The sequence below is a fragment of the Sebastes umbrosus genome, chromosome 5 (assembly GCF_015220745.1).
Source record: "Sebastes umbrosus isolate fSebUmb1 chromosome 5, fSebUmb1.pri, whole genome shotgun sequence".
In the NCBI taxonomy this organism is placed as follows: domain Eukaryota; kingdom Metazoa; phylum Chordata; class Actinopteri; order Perciformes; family Sebastidae; genus Sebastes; species Sebastes umbrosus.
Window position 1 is genome coordinate 19,448,583 of NC_051273.1, and position 21,029 is coordinate 19,469,611.

General features: G+C 41.7%; 1 protein-coding gene across 4 annotated transcripts in view; it reads right to left on the minus strand.

The window, feature by feature from the left end:
• The window catches only part of ncanb (neurocan b), a 217,655-nt gene that overhangs the window by 15,993 nt on the left and 180,633 nt on the right, over positions 1-21,029 (minus strand). For all 4 annotated transcript variants that reach the window (XM_037768872.1, XM_037768870.1, XM_037768871.1 and 1 more), the window contains 3 exons: positions 3,393-3,551; positions 613-695; positions 26-170 (listed from right to left, as the gene is read on the minus strand). In XM_037768872.1, coding sequence (XP_037624800.1) covers positions 26-170; positions 613-695; positions 3,393-3,551 — 387 coding nt within the window. The remainder of the gene's footprint in view (positions 1-25; positions 171-612; positions 696-3,392; positions 3,552-21,029) is intronic.

Sequence of the window (21,029 nt, forward strand, 5' to 3'; positions counted from 1 at the left end):
CCTCCATCCACCTCGCTGTTCTCACCTGTTCCCTTCTTGCAGACGTAGGGCAGATTGTAGTTGCAGGGCACGTCATTCCACTTGCCGTTCTCGTGAGCAATCATAACCACGCAGTCTTCTCCTCCGGCGAAGAAGTTGTCTGGCTGGTTTTCACGCCAGTTCTCATATTGCTGAACAAAAAACAAGACACACAGTTAGACAAATAACTGTTGTCTTTTTTAAACTCAAATTAAACATAATTTTCTTGACATCGGACATTAATTACTGATCAAACGTCTACTTATGTTTTCACAATAATCAATTATGTGCAGAACATTATTTATTTATCTCCCCTAATTTCATGTTCTCTTTTTGATATTGTGATGTTTTTGTATGTGATGATGGAAAATGAGAATACAACAAAGTGCATGCTGTGTGTTTTCTAAGTGCACGCTGAAGGTATGTTGTGACTATCAGTAGATAAAGCTGTATTGCAAAGAAGTCAGAGGTTGTTGGGATCACAATGGAACACAGGCTGAGCGCCTCCAAATGTATTCAGTTTCTCTAGAGCCTTAAACTCCACCGGGATCAACAGCTGAGTAAGAGACACAACAGACACAGCCGGTTCCTTACCAGGTCCATCTTGTCGGTCCACTGAAAGTCGTCCTCCACTGTACGATCATTTAACCCGATCCAGGTGTTGTCATGGCTCAGACCTGCAGGAAGTAACAGAGGAAATCAATACAGAGAAAGAAAGCAGGCATGGACATACAGTACATAAGGTAGTCCAAGAAATAGCATCTAAAACAAATATAAACATAATACAATCTATTACGAACACAGAAAAAAATATGGGAGTTGAGCACATTTCGTTTTTATCGATACCACAACTTTTCCACCTCAGCCAAGTTTTAAAACTTTTTTCCAACTTTTTTTTTTTTTCATATCTACAGCGTTTCCTCTTTGGGTTTTTTAAGTGCGAATTGAAAATGCACAAATGAACACACTTATTGTTTGGGATTGCAATAGATTTCGGTGGCTGTGGCTCAGGGATAGAGCGGGTCGCCCCCCACCGATCGGAAGGTCGGCGGTTTGATCCCCGGCTCCTCCAGTCCACATGTCAAAGACACATGAAGCCTGAGTCTGAACTCAGAACAGCAGCTGAGGATCTTCCCTCTCTGGCCTCAGCTGAGAGACCAACAATAACGGAGATATTGTTGATGAGATTTTTGTTTTGTGTGAAAAGAAAATATCCCTAATGGTGTTTTGGGTTAATCTCATTTGTGTGTTTGGGGGCGTCGGCGTGCGCGGCTGTACAGGCGCGTGCGTGTGCATGCACACATGTAATGGAATTTCAATCATGGTGTATCTGCTTAACATCATTACCAGGCCCATTAATCTTCCTAATGGCTCTGATCCCCTTATTGCAGGGGTGGAGACGTCCATTTTCGAGGCAATTAAACACACTTTTTGGTAACTGTGGAAGAAAGATGGGTGCTAGATGGATGGCCGGTCCTGGCATCTGTCTGAGACAGAAGGTGGATCCAATATTACAGGAGATTGCTGCTGGTGATCTGGCCTTATTACAACACATGTAGCTGTGGAGCACTGCCAGTGGGCGAAAAGCTAAGAATGAAACACCGAAAGAAAGGCTGTATGGATATTTGCATATAATTTGCAAATATTCAGTCATGACAACAAGCTTATAATACCAGGTGGGTGGGCTTTGCCACACATGACAACCGTTGAGTCTTAAAAAGAGAAGAATCTGCCCATGATACGTGACAATTTCACGTCTTTCTCACACAAATCAACATGAATCGAGTCCCATTTATGTCTTCCAATTGGTCTTATTTAATCCAGTTTCTACATCATGGACACTTGGATTTCCCTCACTTCGACACAAATGGAGTTACCTCACCCACTGTGGGGATTTTCCACCTGTTTCGAGGCAAATAACATCCTAAGAAAGAATTTGATAGTATATTAAATGTTCTGTCGCAGACACTTACATCAGAGCCTATAGCACCGTTTCATTGCAACAAAAGGTGACACACATTTATTTGGCTGAACCGACTCAGCTCCTGAGGGTGTTTTTCAGCGGGGAGCGCAATAAAACCCCTTCAAGGGCCGTTCAGAGCAGAACCAGAGAGACATTTATCACCGAGTTATGGAATACACGCAAGGCAAGAGCTGCCATTGCCAAGTATGGTAATAATAAGGTAGCAGGGTAGATATCAATCAACGGTAAAAGCAGTGTGTAGCAGGTAGACAGCAGAGGGAGAGCTGGTTAGATTATAAAGGCCATGTAATTGCCTTTATTTAAATTGATTGGTGACTTGTTTAAATGTGATTGGTGGCTGTGAGAGTCGCCAGATATTTCTTGAGTTATAGAGGCGTGAAGCAGAAAGAGCTGCTGGTTGCACAAGTGTTTCTTTTTAATGACTATAAATTTCAAGTTGAAAGTTTTCTCTAACATCCTGAGCTTTCCTCAACATTTTTTTTGTCAATTTGGCAATACTCATTGATTAAGAATGGTTATTATTTTATTATTCTAGTCACTTATTTTATTGTATTTAAGTTGTAAAATCTTATTCTATTTTAATGTTATTTTATTTATCTAGTTTTACTTTGCAGTGTTTTACTACTATTACTGTTATTATAGTTTTTAATTCTATTTTATTCCATTTTTATAATTTTATCGTGCATTGTTTTCAAATGATCAAATTGTTAAATTGCTGAATTGTTTTGTCTTTTTTGTTGTTTTCACAGTCCACACTTGTCTGGCTTGTCATGAGTTTATGGTCTCAATCGCTAGTTTCAAGTCTTCTTCAATATAGCATGAAGTTCATTTAATAAATCCTGGTCCCATTTAGTGGACGATAGACCATGAAGCAGGGGATGCTTTATGGCACGGTTACCTTGTGATTGACAGGTCGCTACCATGTTGTTATCCGGTCTGGGGAGTTGTCCCTGTTTTCGTCTTACAACTTTAACCCTTTCACAGTGTGTTTTCAGTTCATGAAAGTTAATTGTAACATTTTGGTCTGCTAAAAATGTCTTATTCTACATTTGCTTATTCGGTTATACAGCTCCACCCTCTCGTGTCACTTCTGGTTGCAGTCCACAAACCGATGGGTGCCATCACGGCGACTAAGTCCACTTCTTATATACAGTCTATGGTTAAGCGTTTACTGAAAATTCAACTTGGACATTTGATTGATTTGAGGAGATTTTTATGCCCATCAAATCGTGCTCCAACTAACATTGCAGAAAATGAATAGGGGTATATCTGCCTGATTTAAGACGTCCTATAATCTGTTCAGAAAAGAACTCAAAGAAACATTTACACATGCTACACTGTCTGAGCCAAGTCTGCCCTTGTCCTCACTTCCTTCCCAACCTCCACCCACCTCTGATGAAGTTCTGCTCGGCCAGGCTGTGGATGCTGGCCAGGTGGCCGCTGTGCTCCCTGCAGTCCTTCTCGGCGTCCTCCCAGGTGTGTCTCCGGCTGAAGTACCTGTAGCAGTGGCCGTGGAACTTCCTCCACGTGTGCTCGCAGCCCTCAGTGTCTGCAGGTGGACGTGGCGATTGGGGAAAAAGAAGGGGAGGTAATTGAAAAAGACAGTGATTAGTCAATCGGAAATCCATTGAAAGAGAAATGTGGGTTTTTTTAATCGTTAAACACCCACAGACGAAAGATAAAAGAATAATAGCATTGATATAGGAAAGGAGTCTTTTAGGACTAAGAAAAGCAATATGACCATTATTTTGTTGTATTTCTTTTTGTATCCGCAAACAACAAATTCCTCCTGTCCTGCAGCAAATAAGATCTATATATTGCCCCTCTTTCCCCCTCCTTCTTCCTTTCCTTCCACAGCACTATATTGCTTTAAGTGCCCTCTGTGACTCTCCTCTCCATCTCCATCCCTCCATCTCTCTCTGTATCTTCTTCTCTTTGATTTTACTTGGACTTTTAATCCACAGCAGAGGCAAGCCGGCGGTGCGACAGCTTAGACCAGTGAAAGGGCGTTTTAATCTATTCAAATGACAACAATCCTTAGAAATTGCTTCCAGTGCACAGCGCTCGCTTGGTAATTAAGCCCTGTCACAGTCCTGTCAGCGCACCGACCCTCCCTCCATCCCTTCCTCCTTCTCTCCCTTCATCTCTCTCATCTATCGCCCCTCATCTGTCTGGGGGTTAGCTCTGTGACTCTGAGCTGTACATTTCAAATGTGATGTGTGTGTGCGGCACCATGCTGGATTGTCTATGTGTGCACAGATGTGGGTGTGCAGATGTGTGTGGAAATGCATGTAGAGTTGCTGTGGTTCAGGCTCGATCTGTCAGCTAAGCCACCTCCGGTTCCCCCCACCCCCTCATCCTCACCCCCTCATCCCTGCGGTGTGGGGATCAGGGAAAAGGCCTCAGCTTTTCCTCCAACAAATGTGAAGCGACACCAGTAAATTGCGCGGTGCAAATTGGGCCGTATGGGGCCCTGCTTAGTATGCAGAGAGATGCAGTTTTTGGCCGTGAAAAGAGGAGGAAGAGAGGAGAGTGAGTCCATTATGAAAGCTCTTCTATACTGTAATATGAAATAAGGGCCTCCAAACCTTCATACTGCATTGAGAAAGTAAGTGCTTTTCATACCGTTAAGCTCTACTCCATTCACCGTGTTGTTCAGGGCTGTTCGAGGTACAATGAAGTCCATTTCATAACAGGCAATGCGCCGGGTCACAGCGAGACTGTCACCTCAGGTGAAGCCACATGTGGTCTCTTAAAAGCAAGGTTCTCACTCAGGTCTGCTTTGAATCAATATATTTGCTCATTTAAAGCTGAAGTCGGCAAGATTGGAGCAAATATGATTAGAAAAAGTTCTTTTTATAGAACGGTCGCTATATCGTGACAGTAGTACATGAAACAGTTAACCTCTGTGTCCTCTGGTGTTTCCTAACGGCATCTGCGAGATTTCACAGACCGGAGAAAAACAAGCAATAAGAGCTGATCTGAGAGCCGGCTGTCAATCACGCGCAAACTCCGACCAAACGGTCAAACTAGGCAGCGCTGATCAAATATGAATCAATATTATATTGCGTTAATGCCTGTTTCTCGCCTCAAATGTTTTCATAATCATCTTGTAGTGCACGGTTTAGCTGTAAAATGAGAGAGTTTGTGACGCGGCCGCCATTGTAAAACCTGTTGAAAGAATGCCAAATTCCGGTCACATGAACAGAGCACAGCCAATAAGAACGCTCTCTCAATGAAATGACCTGTGATTGGTCAAAGTCTCCCATCACAGGCTAGATTTTCTAAAGCCTGGAAACAGAGCCACGAGGAGGTGCAGAAGTCTAGTTATCTCTCAGAAAACTTGAATTACAATATGCTGAAAGGTTATTATGGAGTTTTTGCCCAATGATGCCAAAAATATATTATCTACTGCCACTTTAACATGTATTTCTATATCTTCCTTCTCAGAAGTTGCACACAAATGCCTCCAGTAAGTGTTAAAGTGACTGGCTGAGCAATGGTGATGAGCAATGTGTAAGAAAACCCACAGTGTGTCCAACATGCAACAGCATGTTAAAATATACATGTTATCTCGTGCTCAGAAGGTTTCTTTGTCACGCCTCATGCAGTAAACATAAAGCTCTGACAGGTCTAAAGTCAGACACAGATTAGAGTAATGTTTTCATATATCTGGGAATATCATATATCTCTGTCAAGTTTTTATCACTCTTTGACCCCTTTACACCTTGTATCAAAATGTGTCTCCTATCCAGATTGTATCTAGATACGATTTAACCTGATTGCATTTATACCTGGTATTAATATGTCTGAAAGGGGCTAAGAGGAAGCCTCGTCTGCACATTTAGGGTGAAAGCAGTTAAAGTGTCAGTTGATGTGTAACAGGTTTAAACAGTTAAAGTGTCAGTTGATGTGTAACAGATAAAACACTTGAAGTTTCAGTTGATATGTAATGGATGAAAGCAGTTAAAGCGTCAGTTGATGTGTAACAGGTGAAAGAAGTTAAAGTGTCAGTTGATGTGTAACAGGTGAAAGCAGTTAAAGTGTCAGTTGATCTGTAACAGGTGAAAGCAGTTAAAGTATAAGTTGACGTGTAACAAGTGAAAGCAGTTAAAGTGTCAGTTTATGTGTAACGGATGAAAGCAGTTAAAGTGTCAGTTGATGTGTAACAGGTGAAAGCAGTTAAAGTGTCAGTTGATGTGTAACAAGTGAAAGCAGTTAAAGTGTCAGTTTATATGTAACGGATGAAAGCAGTTAAAGTGTCAGTTGATGTGTAACAGGTGAAAGCAGTTAAAGTGTCAGTTGATGTGTAACAAGTGAAAGCAGTTAAAGTGTCAGTTTATGTGTAACAGGTGAAAGCCGTTAAAGTGTCAGTTGATGTGTAACAGGTGAAAGCAGTTAAAGTGTCAGTTGATGTGTAACATGTGAAAGTAGTTAAAGTGTCAGCTGATGTGTAACAGGTGAAAGCAGTTAAATTGTCAGTTGATGTGTAACATGTGAAAGTAGTTAAAGTGTCAGCTGATGTGTAACAGGTGAAAGCAGTTAAATTGTCAGTTGATGTGTAACATGTGAAAGCAGTTAAAGTGTCAGTTGACGTGTAACATGTTAAAACAGTTAAAGTGTCAGTTGATGTGTAACAGGTGAAAGCAGTTAAAGTGTCAGTTGATGTGTAACAGGTGAAAGCAGTTAAAGTGTCAGTTGATGTGTAACAGGTGAAAGCCGTTAAAGTGTCAGTTGATCTGTAACGGATGAAAGCAGTTAAGGTGTCAGATGATTATTTAAGAAATTCAAATGATACCAAGCCCTAGTCAAGCAAAAATGTGTTTGACTGGCTTGATTCCTTAAAACAATGTTTGACTTTTTATATGTATTTTTCTATATAGTAGTTTTCAGGATATTTTTTTTTATGATTTTTGCGATTTATGATATAAATCTGACTCAACCTCTTATGTGTTGTATTTAATATGTAGACATTAATACAAATGTTGGCCAGTTTCTAAGATGAACTTGCCTGTATTCCTAAAAATTATATTATTTTCTTTTGGGCGAGTAATATATTACTTTTATTTACTATTTACTATTTTTGCATATATTTTCTATATAGTAGTTTCTGTGATAATTTATTTTATATATTTGACTCATTCGTTGATGTTTTATTTATATGTTTAACATTGATGTTGATATTTCTAGTTTGTTTTTCATGGAGGCTGCTCTGTCCTCCATGTGGGAGCATCAGACAGCGTCGTCCAGCTCTGCTCTGATTGGTCCAGCCTGAGAGCAGATTGACTCTCAATCATGCAGATCATAATCACCTGAGTGATGAATGTGTCTGTGTGTCTATCGTTCGTTGTACTGATGCCTGAAGAAGAATTCAAATTGCTTGGAGCTTTTAATACAGAGTGCGGATCTTTTTGTTTGATTCTTGACTGGGCTTGATGACAAACGGATTAATCACGACAACTGCAAAAGAGGCTTCTGAATGCACAAGACATGGATCAACTAACATTCACAGATAATTATTTGCATTTCTTTACATATGAAATGAGGTTTATCGCACCAGCACACATATTTTGGAAACATAAATCCATGTCAGTCACATAGAAATATGACAAAACAGACACGGAAATACATTCCAGTGATTCATCGAACTAAACTGAATTTACAGAGTACTTACGAATATTATAAGACCAAAATCTGTCATACACACAAACTACAGTAGTGATTTAAAACCTCAGTGTTTAGCTTGTGTAGCAGGCCAAAAAAACAAAGCAAGCTCTCATGTTCGTTCTGCACCAGACAATTATTTTGTTTGTTTGTTCGTTCAGTTTAGTGCCTTGCATTCCTCCTGAACTTCAGGTCAGATAATCGGTGGATTATTGGATTGCCGCCTCGCTGCTCTTCTTTCTTGATCTAGTCATGTCTTCTGAGCAGCGATGTGACTTCTGCTCTGACAATTATTGTAAAAGTGGAGAAGTGCTTCATTACTTTGCCTGCTCAAGTTTCTCCTGGTAGTCAGGGGATTAAATCTGATGACCTCGAAACACGCTAATGACATGAAACCCAATTAGCCACTTTTAACCTTTCCAGCCTCCTCTGGGCGGCTCAGTGGTGCCCTGGTTAGCCCTGTTGCCTTAAGCACAAGATGAGCCTGGGCTTAACTTCCCGTTCAGACTTTTGTGTGCATGCCCTCTTCATTTTGTAATATAATTTATTTCTTTTCACAATGCATAGTAGGAACGTTAATCTACTTATGCTTCTGAACAAACGCCGAAAACACACCAGGCAGCGGCAAAGAGCGGATCACCGCAATAATTACATTTTTCTACAGGCGGGAGACATGTTCATGTGTTTCAAGCGGGTACGAATTCACCGAAAAAATCACAACCGCAGCTAAAAGTTAAACTATCCCCAACTTTAGTTTGGCCGCATTTTACTGCACAATCAAAACGTCTGCAACTTGCTCAGCTCGGAGCAGCCGCTGTCGCTGCTTTGGTGTGTTTTCGGTGTAAGAGTACAGTATCTGTCTGTAACGCCTGGCTCAACTCGATCACTTGATAGAAAGAATTGGAAACATATTAGTAAAGTTTAGTAAAGATGGTTTCATTCAAACTTTTCCACTGCTTGGAGATGAGTGCAAACCATTTTACACGTGAGCTCAGCGTACACTAGGAAACACTAAAAATATATTAATAAAAACTTAAAATTGCTGAAGATCATGGATTAAAAAGGCATCTTTTTGTGCCTTTAAGGTTAGGACTGCATTCTCAAGAATACCTATGATGACACTGATATACCTGTTACCTGTAAAAGATCTCTTTTTTTACAGGTTGCAGGTAAAGTTCATAACATACAGCATCATTTAAGACTTAATGAAGGAACAAAAATAAGATGTCACTATGCAGGGATCACTTAAAATTATCCATAAATCAAGCTATCTATGTCTTTTACTGTGTTTTGTTCCATCCACATTTTGATTTCGGCTTTATTAATAGCGTAATCTTTTTTCCAAACTAACCAATTTAGCATTAAGCATTGTGTAGAATTTGCAGCTTACAACCCTAATAGACAATATGGGAATTCAGTATTAGAGTTAGCACACTAATGGACTGGTGATCAGTGCAGGTTGCTACTACGGATCTCCAAGGCCCTGATTAAGAATTATTATAATTTTTTTTAATCTACTAATGTTAAATGAGGTTTTTCTTATGTAGGAAATCTCTCACAGCTTCATAGGAGACTGGCTGCTTTAGAATCAGCATTTTGCAGCACAGATTGAACAGAGAGCGGAAGATTAGCATTAGGTATGTTACTACGGTTATCTCTGATTATATGGGACCAGAAATCAGTCACTGCTGCTGTAATTTTCTCTGCTGACTGCTAACTTATTCACTCCGTCATCGGACCTGGAAGCTACCTGCTCATAATGTTTGCCCACATGGCAGCTGGTGCTTTGTATTAGCATTGGGAGTGGGTCCAGTTTGGCTCACGAAGGTGGACGATGGGTTATTATCTACAGGGATAGGAGAGTCAGGGTAGGTGTGACTGAGACAGAAGAAATAGACACACAAATGTGAAAGATCTATAAATTAAACATACGCTCCTTCTTGTATCACACACCGACTGCAGAGAGTCTGTACTGTATGTGTATAAAGGCCCAGACACACCAACCCGACATCATAGAACTAACGTTGACAAAGGCCTACAGTTGTGTCGCTTCACGACGCCTTTGTCTTTGCCAAAAAGCTGCACTCAAACACAACGCAAAGACTCCAGCCGACGGCCAACTACCACGTACGTTCTGTGCCTGCGTGACAGGAATTAACTCTCTATAACAGCAGGCTGCGGTAGTCTGTATTCGTCATTCAAAAAGGGAAACAGGAATACCGAGGACTGCGGATATACAAGCCTTCTTTTCCCCTCTCTCTCGCTCTGTCTCAAACACACACAACGTGCTGCGGCGGCGGTGCTCAGTCCGTCTCTGTCCTTCTTGTCTCAGTTCTAACAACTGTGCTACTATAATGCATAAAGTTGGCGGTTTGCTTGTTGGGTCGGGTTTGGGTGGCTGAGTAACATGTTGGGTGGACGGATTGGCTCTCATAACAGACCGGGGGGTGCGACTGACCGTGCATCATTACTTTCGCGCACCTTCCTCACTTACGTTTCTCTTCTCGTGCACTGATTTGTTTAAGCCGAACAGCCAATCAGAGGGATTTCTCTCAACGACGAGCTCCGCTGTCAATTCAACATGCTGAATCGGCCGTTAAACCTCAGACACAGGCAGACTAGAGCCGACGGTGCGGGACACACCGCAAAAACTAGGCCGACAGACGCTCACCGACGGCCCCAAACTCTCGGTTTGGTGTGTCAGGGCTCTAAGGCTGGTGCTGGCCACATCCTTTAAACCAAGAACTTCAAACTACACATGCAGACTTGGTGTGGTTTCTACTTGGGATTTACATACATATATAGAATAATTCGGTGTCCAGGGAGGACAAAGAACGAATCACAGACAAACTAAGTGCATCAAACACTGTAAGATGCAGAGTGGGAGGACAGAAAAGAGAGAGAGAGACAGAATAGGAAAGTGAAAGAGTCACAGAAACAGAGAGAGAGAGAGAGAGAGAGAGAGAGAAAGAAGAGCAGAGATAAAAAGTAAACAGACATGTTTTCTCCCCCTTCAGATCTTCAGCCTAGTCTCTGCTGATTCCTTCTCCCACTCGCTGACAGGGAGGCTCAAAGCCCGACATCACATCAACCTCTTCAAATATTTAGACATTACTCAAGTCGTCTTCTTTTTCCCGTTTTCCCTCTGTCAGGCGCAGAGAGACGCAGGGGGTAATGTTTCAGCGATTAATATTCCCACAGACTTTAGTGAACGGCAGTTAGGAAATAAAAGGCGCACGCTTCCAGCTGACTGATTGGCTCGTTTATCCACATCACCAAGTGATATTTCTACTGCTGTGCTTTTTTAGATCCCCTGAATGATGAAACGGGTGTGTGTTTGCATGTGTGTGTGTGTGTGTGTGCTGCCATTATGCCTCCTCCCTGTGTGACTCTTTGAAGGCTGACAGCTCAGTGTGCCATTTGCGAGAGGGCAGATGACAGCAGTCCAGAGAGAGGAAGTAAGTGAGAGAGAGAGAGGGAGAGAGAGAGAGAGAGAGACATGGTGAGACAGAGAGAGAGAGGGGGAGACGTGTGAGAATCTGCTGATAGCCGGCGAGAAAAGGTGAGAATGTGAGGAGAATGTGAGAGCGGCTGTAGAATTATTAATGGTTCTTACGAGTGCAGCGTTGATTAATGGAACATCTTAATAGTGTGATTCTCACAATTAGGAGTAATGGATGTTACAGTAAAACAGCTACAGAGCGCAACATGAATGACTGATGCCAGTCTGAAGGCTCATTCTGCATAATTAGTCCATAGACGTGTCTTTGCAGATTGATGCTGATGGACGAGGCCGAGGTAAAAGTGAGGGCGGCACGGGCCCGCACGGTAAACAAGCAGAAAGTCGCTCTGGTTTATTCAAACGGACACGATGTGTAATTAGTAGGGCTGTCATGATTAATCACAGTTTTTGATCTGTTCAAAATGTACCTTAAAGGGAGATTTGTCAAGTATTTGATACTCTTATCAACATGGGAGTGGGCAAATATGCTGCTTTATGCCAATATATGTATATATTTATTATTAGAAATCAATTAACAACACAAAACAATTACAAATATTGTCCAGAAACCCTCACAGGTACTGCATTTAGCGTAAAAAATATGCTAAAATCATAACATGGCGAACTGCAACCCAACAGGCAACAACAGCTGTCAGTGTGTCAGTGTGCTAACTTGACTTTGACTTCTCCAAAACTGCATGTGATTATCATAAAGTGGGCATGTCTGTAAAGGGGAGACTCGTGGGTACCCATAGAACCCATTTTCATTCACATATGTTGCGATCAAAGGTCAAGGGATCCCTTTAAAAATGACCATGACCGTTTTTCCTCGCCAAAATTTAGCGCAAGCTCGTATGACATGGTATTCTAGTTGCATATGATGCCAGTAACTTCATTCTAGCTTTAAAACTGAGCCCGGTACAGCCTCCAGAAGATCGATTGTGTTAATGCTTCAAAGAAATTAGTGGAGTTAAAACAAATTTGCGTTAACACTTCGTTATTGCGTTAACTTTGACAGCCCTACTAAAATTTGACTTTGGGTAAGTAGATTTCTGACCTGGGCAAGTAAAAAAAACGTTGAACCCTGTTCTCCACACTCTTTTTTTGCACAACAGGCTACAACATTGCAGCCACTGTTAGTTTGCAAGTCTGAATGAACGCTGATAGTCATATAACATCACACAGGAGCAGGTACTTTGGTGGGCAGGAACCAAAACTGGAACAAGGTGGTTGAAATGCAGGTTGAGTTTGTGAGTTCCTAAAAATGTTGCTGGTAAAACTTCCTGTGGTGGGTATAGCTGCGGGATGACAGTTAATGAAAGACAAAAGGAAGTGCAAAAAGTACGAGCCAGACTTCCTAACTTGAGAATATCAGAAAGAGGAAGAACAGAACTAAACCTCTAGCACAGCTCAGAGTAGTGTTTTACAGCGCTCCATCACAAACCTTCATTAATGCACAGCAGAGGAACACGGACTCTCCTCTCTCCCTCAATCTCTTTCTCTCTTTTCATCTATTCTAACACCTGCTCTGATGCTTCCTCTCTTTTTTCTTCACCGTTTCTTTCTTTTCTAGCCTGAACTTCCTTCCACTCAGGAGGAGAGAATGACAGTTGCTTCAGGAACATTGTCTAATTAAGCACCTTGAATGAGAATAAATTAGCCCCTCATCTCTCCAGCTTTCCTGTTAGGAGCGGGAATTGGCAAGTGTTGAACGCAATAGCATATGGAGAGAGAGTGATGCCTTGCTGTTATTCCACTTGAATAGCCTCTGCCAGGCTTAGGCAAAACGTCAGGGATATTTGAGCTGTGAGCGAGGTAAACCAAGAAGCTCCGGGTCCCTCTCTTCTCAGTCTTGGCACGTGTCCCTCTCGACGTGTTATTAGAACGCATGAATCTTCATTAGCATTAATAGCCTCTTAAGACCCCGAGGATGCACTAAAATTAATTTTGAGCCGAGCTTTCTGCCGAGTCACCAGTTTAGGGACACAGCAGAGAAGCATCGCAGCAAAGTCGGCGAACTCAGACGCCTTCCTTCTCAGCCTCGCTGTCAACTCTGAAAGGCGATGCTGAGTCACAGAACCGCCCACGACAAGAACAATGATATGAAAAAACAAACTGTCAAACATCAAACTGCAGCTCGTAGATCACAAGTTCAGCCAAAGTGCTCGGTGTACTGAGGCTTAACGAGAGTATAGAGAGGAGATAAGCTTGGAGCAACATATCTAATTGACCTATGAGATTTCATGAATGGACACCATCGGCCCAGAAGCAATGGCATGATAAGGTTGAGGTGACTGACACCCCTCCTGGTCAAAACCTAGGTCTGAACCTGGATCAGTAGAGACATGCAGCTGTATTTCAAGCAAGAGTACCACAAAAGGACAGATGTTTAAATATGGTAAGGTCATTCATACTATTACAGTATATCTCCACTCAAAATGCACAATTACCTGATATGTAGTACTTAAAATCGATGTAAAATGTGATTATGACATCCTAACTTCTTTTTGTTCTGTCACCATATTTGAGCTCCTATTGGCTAGCAAACCTATTGACTTGAAACCCAACCCTTCCATCAACAGACAAGAATGTCAGTACTGAACAATTCTGCAAAAAATGATTACAAGTCTGTAAGCGGATGTTGCCTAAAAGACACACTACGTCGTGCATGAGCACTAAACATTGGCATTAGACGTAAACCGTGAATTGTCCAATGTGAAAGTAGCTCCTACGGATGAGCTGTTAATACCAGAGGATAGTCAGTATGCCCACAATTTTGGTGTGCAATGTGCAATTCAGTGCAAACATCATCCAATCATTCATTTACCTCAAGTGACTCTAAGTAAATTGCCTTCACTGTAAGCACTGTAATGCAGACGTGAGAGAAAAGGTAGAATAGGAGGTCGGATAAGAGGTGTACAGAGATGGAATGACAGAGGGACTGCATCTGGAGCTTTTTCTGAAACACTTCCCAGCGCTGTTAGTCAGCTCAGTCTGCTCTCCTGCTCATTAGTCTCAGTGTGTAGGCTACACTACATTGTCTGCTGGCTGCTTCCAATCTGCAGCACTGGTGTTGCTGTTGGCGTCAACGTACTCAAAACTCTTCCTATCAGTCTGCCCCAGATTCACCCGCCGTCCTCTTTTTGGGGGGGGTTGTGCTCTACTTTTCTCTGGGTTTCCGGTAACGCTGTCTAGTTTTTGTTTTCCTGTCGAATGAATACTGTGTGTGCATGCATGCATGTGTGTTGTGTGTGTGCATGCCAGCAGTATCTCCTGCTAGTAGAATGAGTGAGCCATCCTGCCTGGAGCGCTGTGACTTATACTGGATTCATATTGGTTTCAATGGATAGTTGTGGTGGGTAATGGTCTCACTGCACAACCCCACCAACATACTCTCGAGGCTCAACTCTGTATGCTGCTCAACCAGTAGTCATACTTGCCAGTAACAGCTGTGCAGCCTCCTGGGGGGATGGAGCACTTTTTCTCCCAAAAGTCAAATAAAAATGAATAAATATTAATGATTTGACGTATGGAAGCAGGGCAAGGACTAGAGAGTCAAATGATTTCAAAATATAACAGCAAAGGAGCCACTACGAGGGGAGCATTAAGTGGAGAAAACATTAACTGATTTTAAAGCTTTCAACACTAAGGCAAACCGTGGCTTAAAAAAAGAGCAAATCTGTGAGCACTGAGACACTTGGGTTTACAGAGCAGACACACTTCTCCTTTGTTATACTTAATTGTCGTTTTCAGTACTTGTTATTGTTGGTTTTAGTCGTTGTTTCAATTATTTGGTTTAGTTTGTCTAAATATGATCTATTATTTGTAGGGCTGTCAATCGATTCAAATATTTAATGGCGATTAATCACGTGATTATCCATAGTTGAACGTGATAATCAGAAATTAATCACACATTTTTAACTGCTCAAAATGTAGGAGAAAAAGGAGATTTGTCAAGTATTTAATATCAACATGGGAGTTGGCAAATGTGTTTGGAGCGTTATTTAGCCTCCTTTACGACAAGATAGTATGTTGGTATCAATGGACTCATTAGGTTTTTCTGGTTTCATATGATACCAGTATCTTCACTCTCGCTTTAAAACTGAGCCGCTACAACTTAAAAATCACAAGTTGCGTTAATGCGTTAAATAAAATAGTGGCGTTAAAATGAATTTGGGTTATTATCGCGTTCAATTTGACAGCCCTAATTATTTGTCCATATGTTTGTATTGTATTATGTGTTTGTATTTTAGCCTAGGGGCAAGGACTGCAAATAAGCTACAGCTAGAAGTCTTATATACAGCGCACTGGTTTCATTTGATCTAAATGAAACAATGCTAACATGTATTGTCCCTGTTGACTAAACTAATAAAAAAAACCCCCAAAGGAACAGAGGAGATGGAGGAGACGATGGATGAAGTGCCTGTGAGTTTAAGGTCAGAACAGACCCATTCCTCACATATAACCAAGCAGCAGCAGCAGCAGCAGCACCTTGGGATTAATTAGCTACACAATCCTTTTAACTCAAGCTTTCTGTTTCCAATTTGTAGATGTTACTAGTTCTGTTAGGAAACACAGTGTTGTGTTTTGTAACTACGAGTTATTGCTCAACACCGTAGTTTACTGCTTGGAAGCGTTCGACTGCCATCTCAGCTGCTGCTGAATAAACAGAGAGGAAGAGAATCTTTTGATAATTGGAAGGGTACAAGGGTAGGTAGACTGAGTTTATTTTGTTTGTTTGTGTGTGTGCGTGGCAAATAATGCATCAGTGTGCCACCGAAGTAGAAAGGAAACAAATGGGAAATTGTGTGTGCTTTTGTGCTTCTATTTTTGTGAGGACAAATTTGAGTTTTAGACCGTGAACAGTTAGGAATTTATGGGGAAGTGAGGACATTTGGCAGGTTCTCACATCTTCAAAGGGCTGTTTGAGGGTTACTTTAAGGGTTAGGCATTTAGCTGTGATGGCTAGAGAATGCATTATGTCAACGAGGGTCCTCACAAGTAGAAACATATGCGAATGTGTGTCTGTGTGAAGGTCTGTAAGCTGAAAGATCTCGAACTTAACAGCTCTAAGAAATGCCAAAGCATCACACAAACATCCACACACACACAGACACACACACAGTTGCCGCAAGACAGCAGATGCGGCCTGTACAGAAACACACACACACACAAACACACTCACACGGAGTGACAAAACCTCCTGCGGTGCACCAGAGATGAGAGGCACAAAAAGATGCAAGGAGTGCAGGGAGTGACAGCAGAAAAGGTAAGGAGAGAAAAGAAAAAAAGAGGAAGGCAACATGAAACGGAGGTGTCTACAGTAGTGGAATAGCAAAGTATCAAATCCGCACTCTTACACATTATGTTGTTTTTCTCGCTGAAAAGACTGAGGGAAGCGAATCGCGGAGTGAACGATGGATAAAAAGGACAGACCGGAGGAAAGGAGCTGATGAGAAGAAACCAGCTAATGCTTCCTCCGTCACTTTTCACTTCAGTCAGGCTTAGAGAGATTCGGTTTCTGCCTCCGCTGATTAGGCAGCGAGCCAAAAAAACAGCAGGTTAGACTCAACAATGCAGAGAGGGAAACAACTGACTGATGTCTCTGTTACACTAATCGCAACTGCCTTTTCCCTTTTAACCAACATCCATTCATTACTGATACAAAACTGTTCAAAACATAAATGCAAGACGAGAGATCTGGTTGTTTACAGCTACAACTACAGTGCTGATTATTAAAATAATATGAAAAATGCTGAAAACTTTATTAATGACAAAAGAATATCATCAACTCCTCAAGCTCTCGAGTTTCAAAGTGTGTTATAGTAAAAAAAACCTGCTGTAAACCAACCTCAACAACAACAACTACAAAAACTTGTGTGAAAAATTTAAATATAATTGTAAAAACATCCTCTCTCGGTGCGTTTGCTGGAGGGCCTCAGCCCCGTCAACTTACAGTTATTGACTCTCAGATGGGATCACCATGGTAACAGGCCAGAGGGAGCCAGCAGTGGACCGGATCTACCCAGCATTCAAGGCTGTTAGCTCGCAACGCAGGCACCAGAGGGGCGGTGTACCACCAAGCAAGTTGGACAGAGCTCTCTTCGCCTCAGCTGGCTCGACAAAACCTAAAGCCCCAGTCAGAGATAACGGGGAACACGACGGTGGTCATCAACTTGCTTTGTTAAGTCAGGCTTTCCTCTTCAGGCTCTGTTAGGCTCCATTTGACCCTTCTACTGCACAAAATGCAGTTATTGCGTGCCGCCTATGAAGAATATAAAAATATTATTACATCAAAAAGCAACACCGTTGATGCAAAAAAGGCAAGAGAGGAATTTTGGTAGACTAATCTTATAAATTCGTAACTTAATATATTTATTTTACTACTCTTCATGCCTACTGTTGATTTCTAACGAGCCAACTGCAGCTCTTGTACTTGATGCAACAGATTTAAACTCAGGGTTCCTACACATTTTCCATTTCCATACTTTTCCAGACTCAAATTTCCAGACTTCTCGGTAGATTCTTCAGACCATTATTTGACTTTGTGACTTTGTGACTCGGGGTGCAGAGGATGCTGTGACAAGACTACAGTGCTCAGCAAATCAGGACCAAATGTAAAAACATCCAAAGTGGTAACATTATGGTTTGAAGGAATTATAACGCATTTCAAGTAGACGTCGTACTGAGTAATAAATATAGTAAACTATTGTTTGCTACCTGTGATTTTACATATATTTTATTATGGCTTCTTTTAGAGCCAGCGTGGGCAAATGGCCCAGAGAACACTACAAATATATTCAGTACTTCAGTGAGAGAAAGAGCAACCTAGCGAATAAAATGTAAAAGAATTCTTGCTCAGATTTTCTGCATCACCAACTGAATGTATGTAAGTTCCCGTGGCGATGCATACAGTTTGCGCTACTTGAATTGCACGGCTTCGTTCGGTGGCATTACTAACGTCACGGCTCAACAACTTTGTCGTTTTCCCTCAGCTGACAATCTGTATTGCTCAGGATATTGTCAGATTGGATCTATTCGGCCTCTAAACACTTTCTCCCTCCGAAGAGAACCTCTTACAACTCTGGCACCTATAGGTGCAGGTATGCATTTTATAGCTGATTTAATTCCCAAACTCTGAACATAAACTGCTCCGGACCAGGTTAAGCGTGCAGCATAATTTACCATGTCGCTCTAGCCAGCTTAAAAGAGAGCCACCTTCATGACACTGAAGACTCTGCATGGATTTAGGCTCAACATACCTAATCTGGCTTCGTGGTACACCCCCCTGGACATGCACAAACACCCACGCACATTTAAGAACAGACAGCAAGTGAGACGGAGAGAGACCCGGACCGCTTTAGTGAGACAGGGACCGATTGGATGACATTTAAATGGATGGAAGCCTCCGCAGAACGAATGAGCTCATTTCCAGCGTTCTTGTCGCGGTTCAGACCCCCCTCTGGATATCAAACTGAGATCAAAATGGCAGAGCGACGCCTGTTGCGAATTGTACTTTTCACAGCTGAATCCTATATTTCTGCGAGTGCGGCGCCGCGAGAGATAAAAGTGACAGGAAAACAGAGACTCTAGATTTACACAATCAGACCTGCTGCTCCCAATTAGGCATTAAGGCAGGAGAGGAAACGTAGCCACGGCTCCAGTGGATGTCAAATGAGAGGAACACTCTGGAGACAGGTGTGTTTGGGAAGGAGGGGAGGGAAAAACACACTTTATAAGGTGCACATGCCATACTGAAGGCTGGTAAAATCAAAACGAGTGAGACTCGCTCTACCTTGATGTAAAGAAGCTGTACATTTAAGTTGAACACAGCACCACATACAAATTCATGTTCTGAATAGTCTGTGTGGCTTTTTTATTTTCTTGTTTGTGTATGATCTGCACCACAGGAGAGGCATGAATATTAAAGAGGCAGCTATGACCACAGGGAAATCACAAAAAGCAGTTACCAAAGTTTGGTGTGGTGAAAGATCAAAAAGTTATCTGGAATACTGGAAGATTTAAGGGGCACTCGAGCGATTTAGTATTGCACTTCAATAAAGTTGGTGGATTTTCCCCTCTCTCCTATCCACTTAATCCTCTTGTGACTCCTCATATTTATCTAGTCAAGTTATTTATATAAGCCAATATCCAAAATTACAAGGGGCTTTACAATCTGCACAGCATACGTCACCCGCTGTCCTTAGACCCTCGCTTCAGATAAAGAAAAACTACCAACCTTAAGTGACCTCCAGAAAGTGTAGCAACAGATGCTATCGAATGGATGTAACAAAGGGGACAAGCATTTCCACGAGGCAACTCAAGCAGAAATGTAACAATTAAAGGGTAACTTCAGTATTGTTAAACCTGGATGCTATTTTTTCCCTAAGTGACTAATTGGGCAACAGTTTTTTTAAATTGGTCTAGAATGCTGCAGATGGCAGCCGCTAAACAGGCTGCAATGTAATCGCTCGGGACGACTTTTTACCGTCAGTGTACGTCCACTAAAAGTGCTTGTTTTTGCCACTGACAGGCTCACATTGTTATTATAACTGTCTGACAACATTATGGAAAGGAGCCTACAGAGAAATAAAACGTCTTTCTTACATTTCGCTTGATCCCATCTGTTTGTTATTGTGTGTCTCGCTCACAGAAGTCTCGTTCTGAAACCTCGCGTTGCATCCATATTGTCGAAATCATAAAAATATTCATTAGAAATGTCATTCAAATGTCAAATGTTCAATGCCATGACATTGAAAATCTTTGAGATAACACTAAGTGACGCTTTCTCTACTCCGAACACAACAAACTCTGACAACAGCGGCACTCCTCTCTCCAACTCTCACCCACGTTTCCACCGTTCCACAATTAGTCACATGATACAATAACAAACAGACCAGATCAAGCAAAAAGTAAAGAAAAACGTGTTATTTCTCTGTAGGGTCCTTTCCATAATGTTGTCAGACACTTAGAGTATGATAACAATCTTTAGTCAGTGACAAAAACATGCACTTTTATTGGACATTCATTGACGCTGAGGAGCTGCCCAGAGAGATTACATTGCAGACTGTTTCGCGGCTGCCCTCTACAGTGTTATCCCTCAATACTGGACCAATAAAAAAAAAAAATTGTTGTCCCTTTTAGTCACCCTTTAAGTCAGTAGCTGAACTGTGTCAGTAGGTGCTGGTGAGCCAAACTACTGTAGTTCAGCGAACAAGCCTGTGCACACGAAACAAAGTGAAAAGACGATGTAGAGCCTTCTGAAACTAGTGTAGTTTCTACAGCATTTAAAATGTCCTGCGTTAGTCTGCTGCTCCTCTCCGGCTTCGCTCTCCTCACTCGCTCGTCTCTCTATCGATTGCTCTGTCCTCAGTCCTTCAGACCACAGCAGAGCAGTAAGACGCAGAGCGAGACAATGGAAGCCAGACACATCGAAAAAAAGACAGATATTCAAAGTCACAACTCGTCTGAGAACTGAGGTCAAAGGTCACGCTAGACAAGTAATCAGGCTTGGTTTTAATTAATTCAGAGCAGTTGAGATTCCTAAATTTCCCTCCTCCTCCTCTCCCCTGTTCTCTCACTCTTAAAATCTCACACTCTCTTCGTCTCTTCAACTACCTGTCTTTGTTTTCACTCTTTCATTTTTAATTGTGCTATTTTAAATCTCCTGTTTTAAAAGATGTGGGGTTTGCACTATTCAGTAATTGCATTGTTAGTTAGCAGTGGTGTAACGTAATGAAGTAATAATGCTTTGTTACAGTACTTAAGTATTTTTTGGTTGTATCTGTACTTTACTTGAGTTTTTATATTTCTGTCAGCTTTCACTTTTACTCCACTACATTTCCTAAATAAAATGTATAC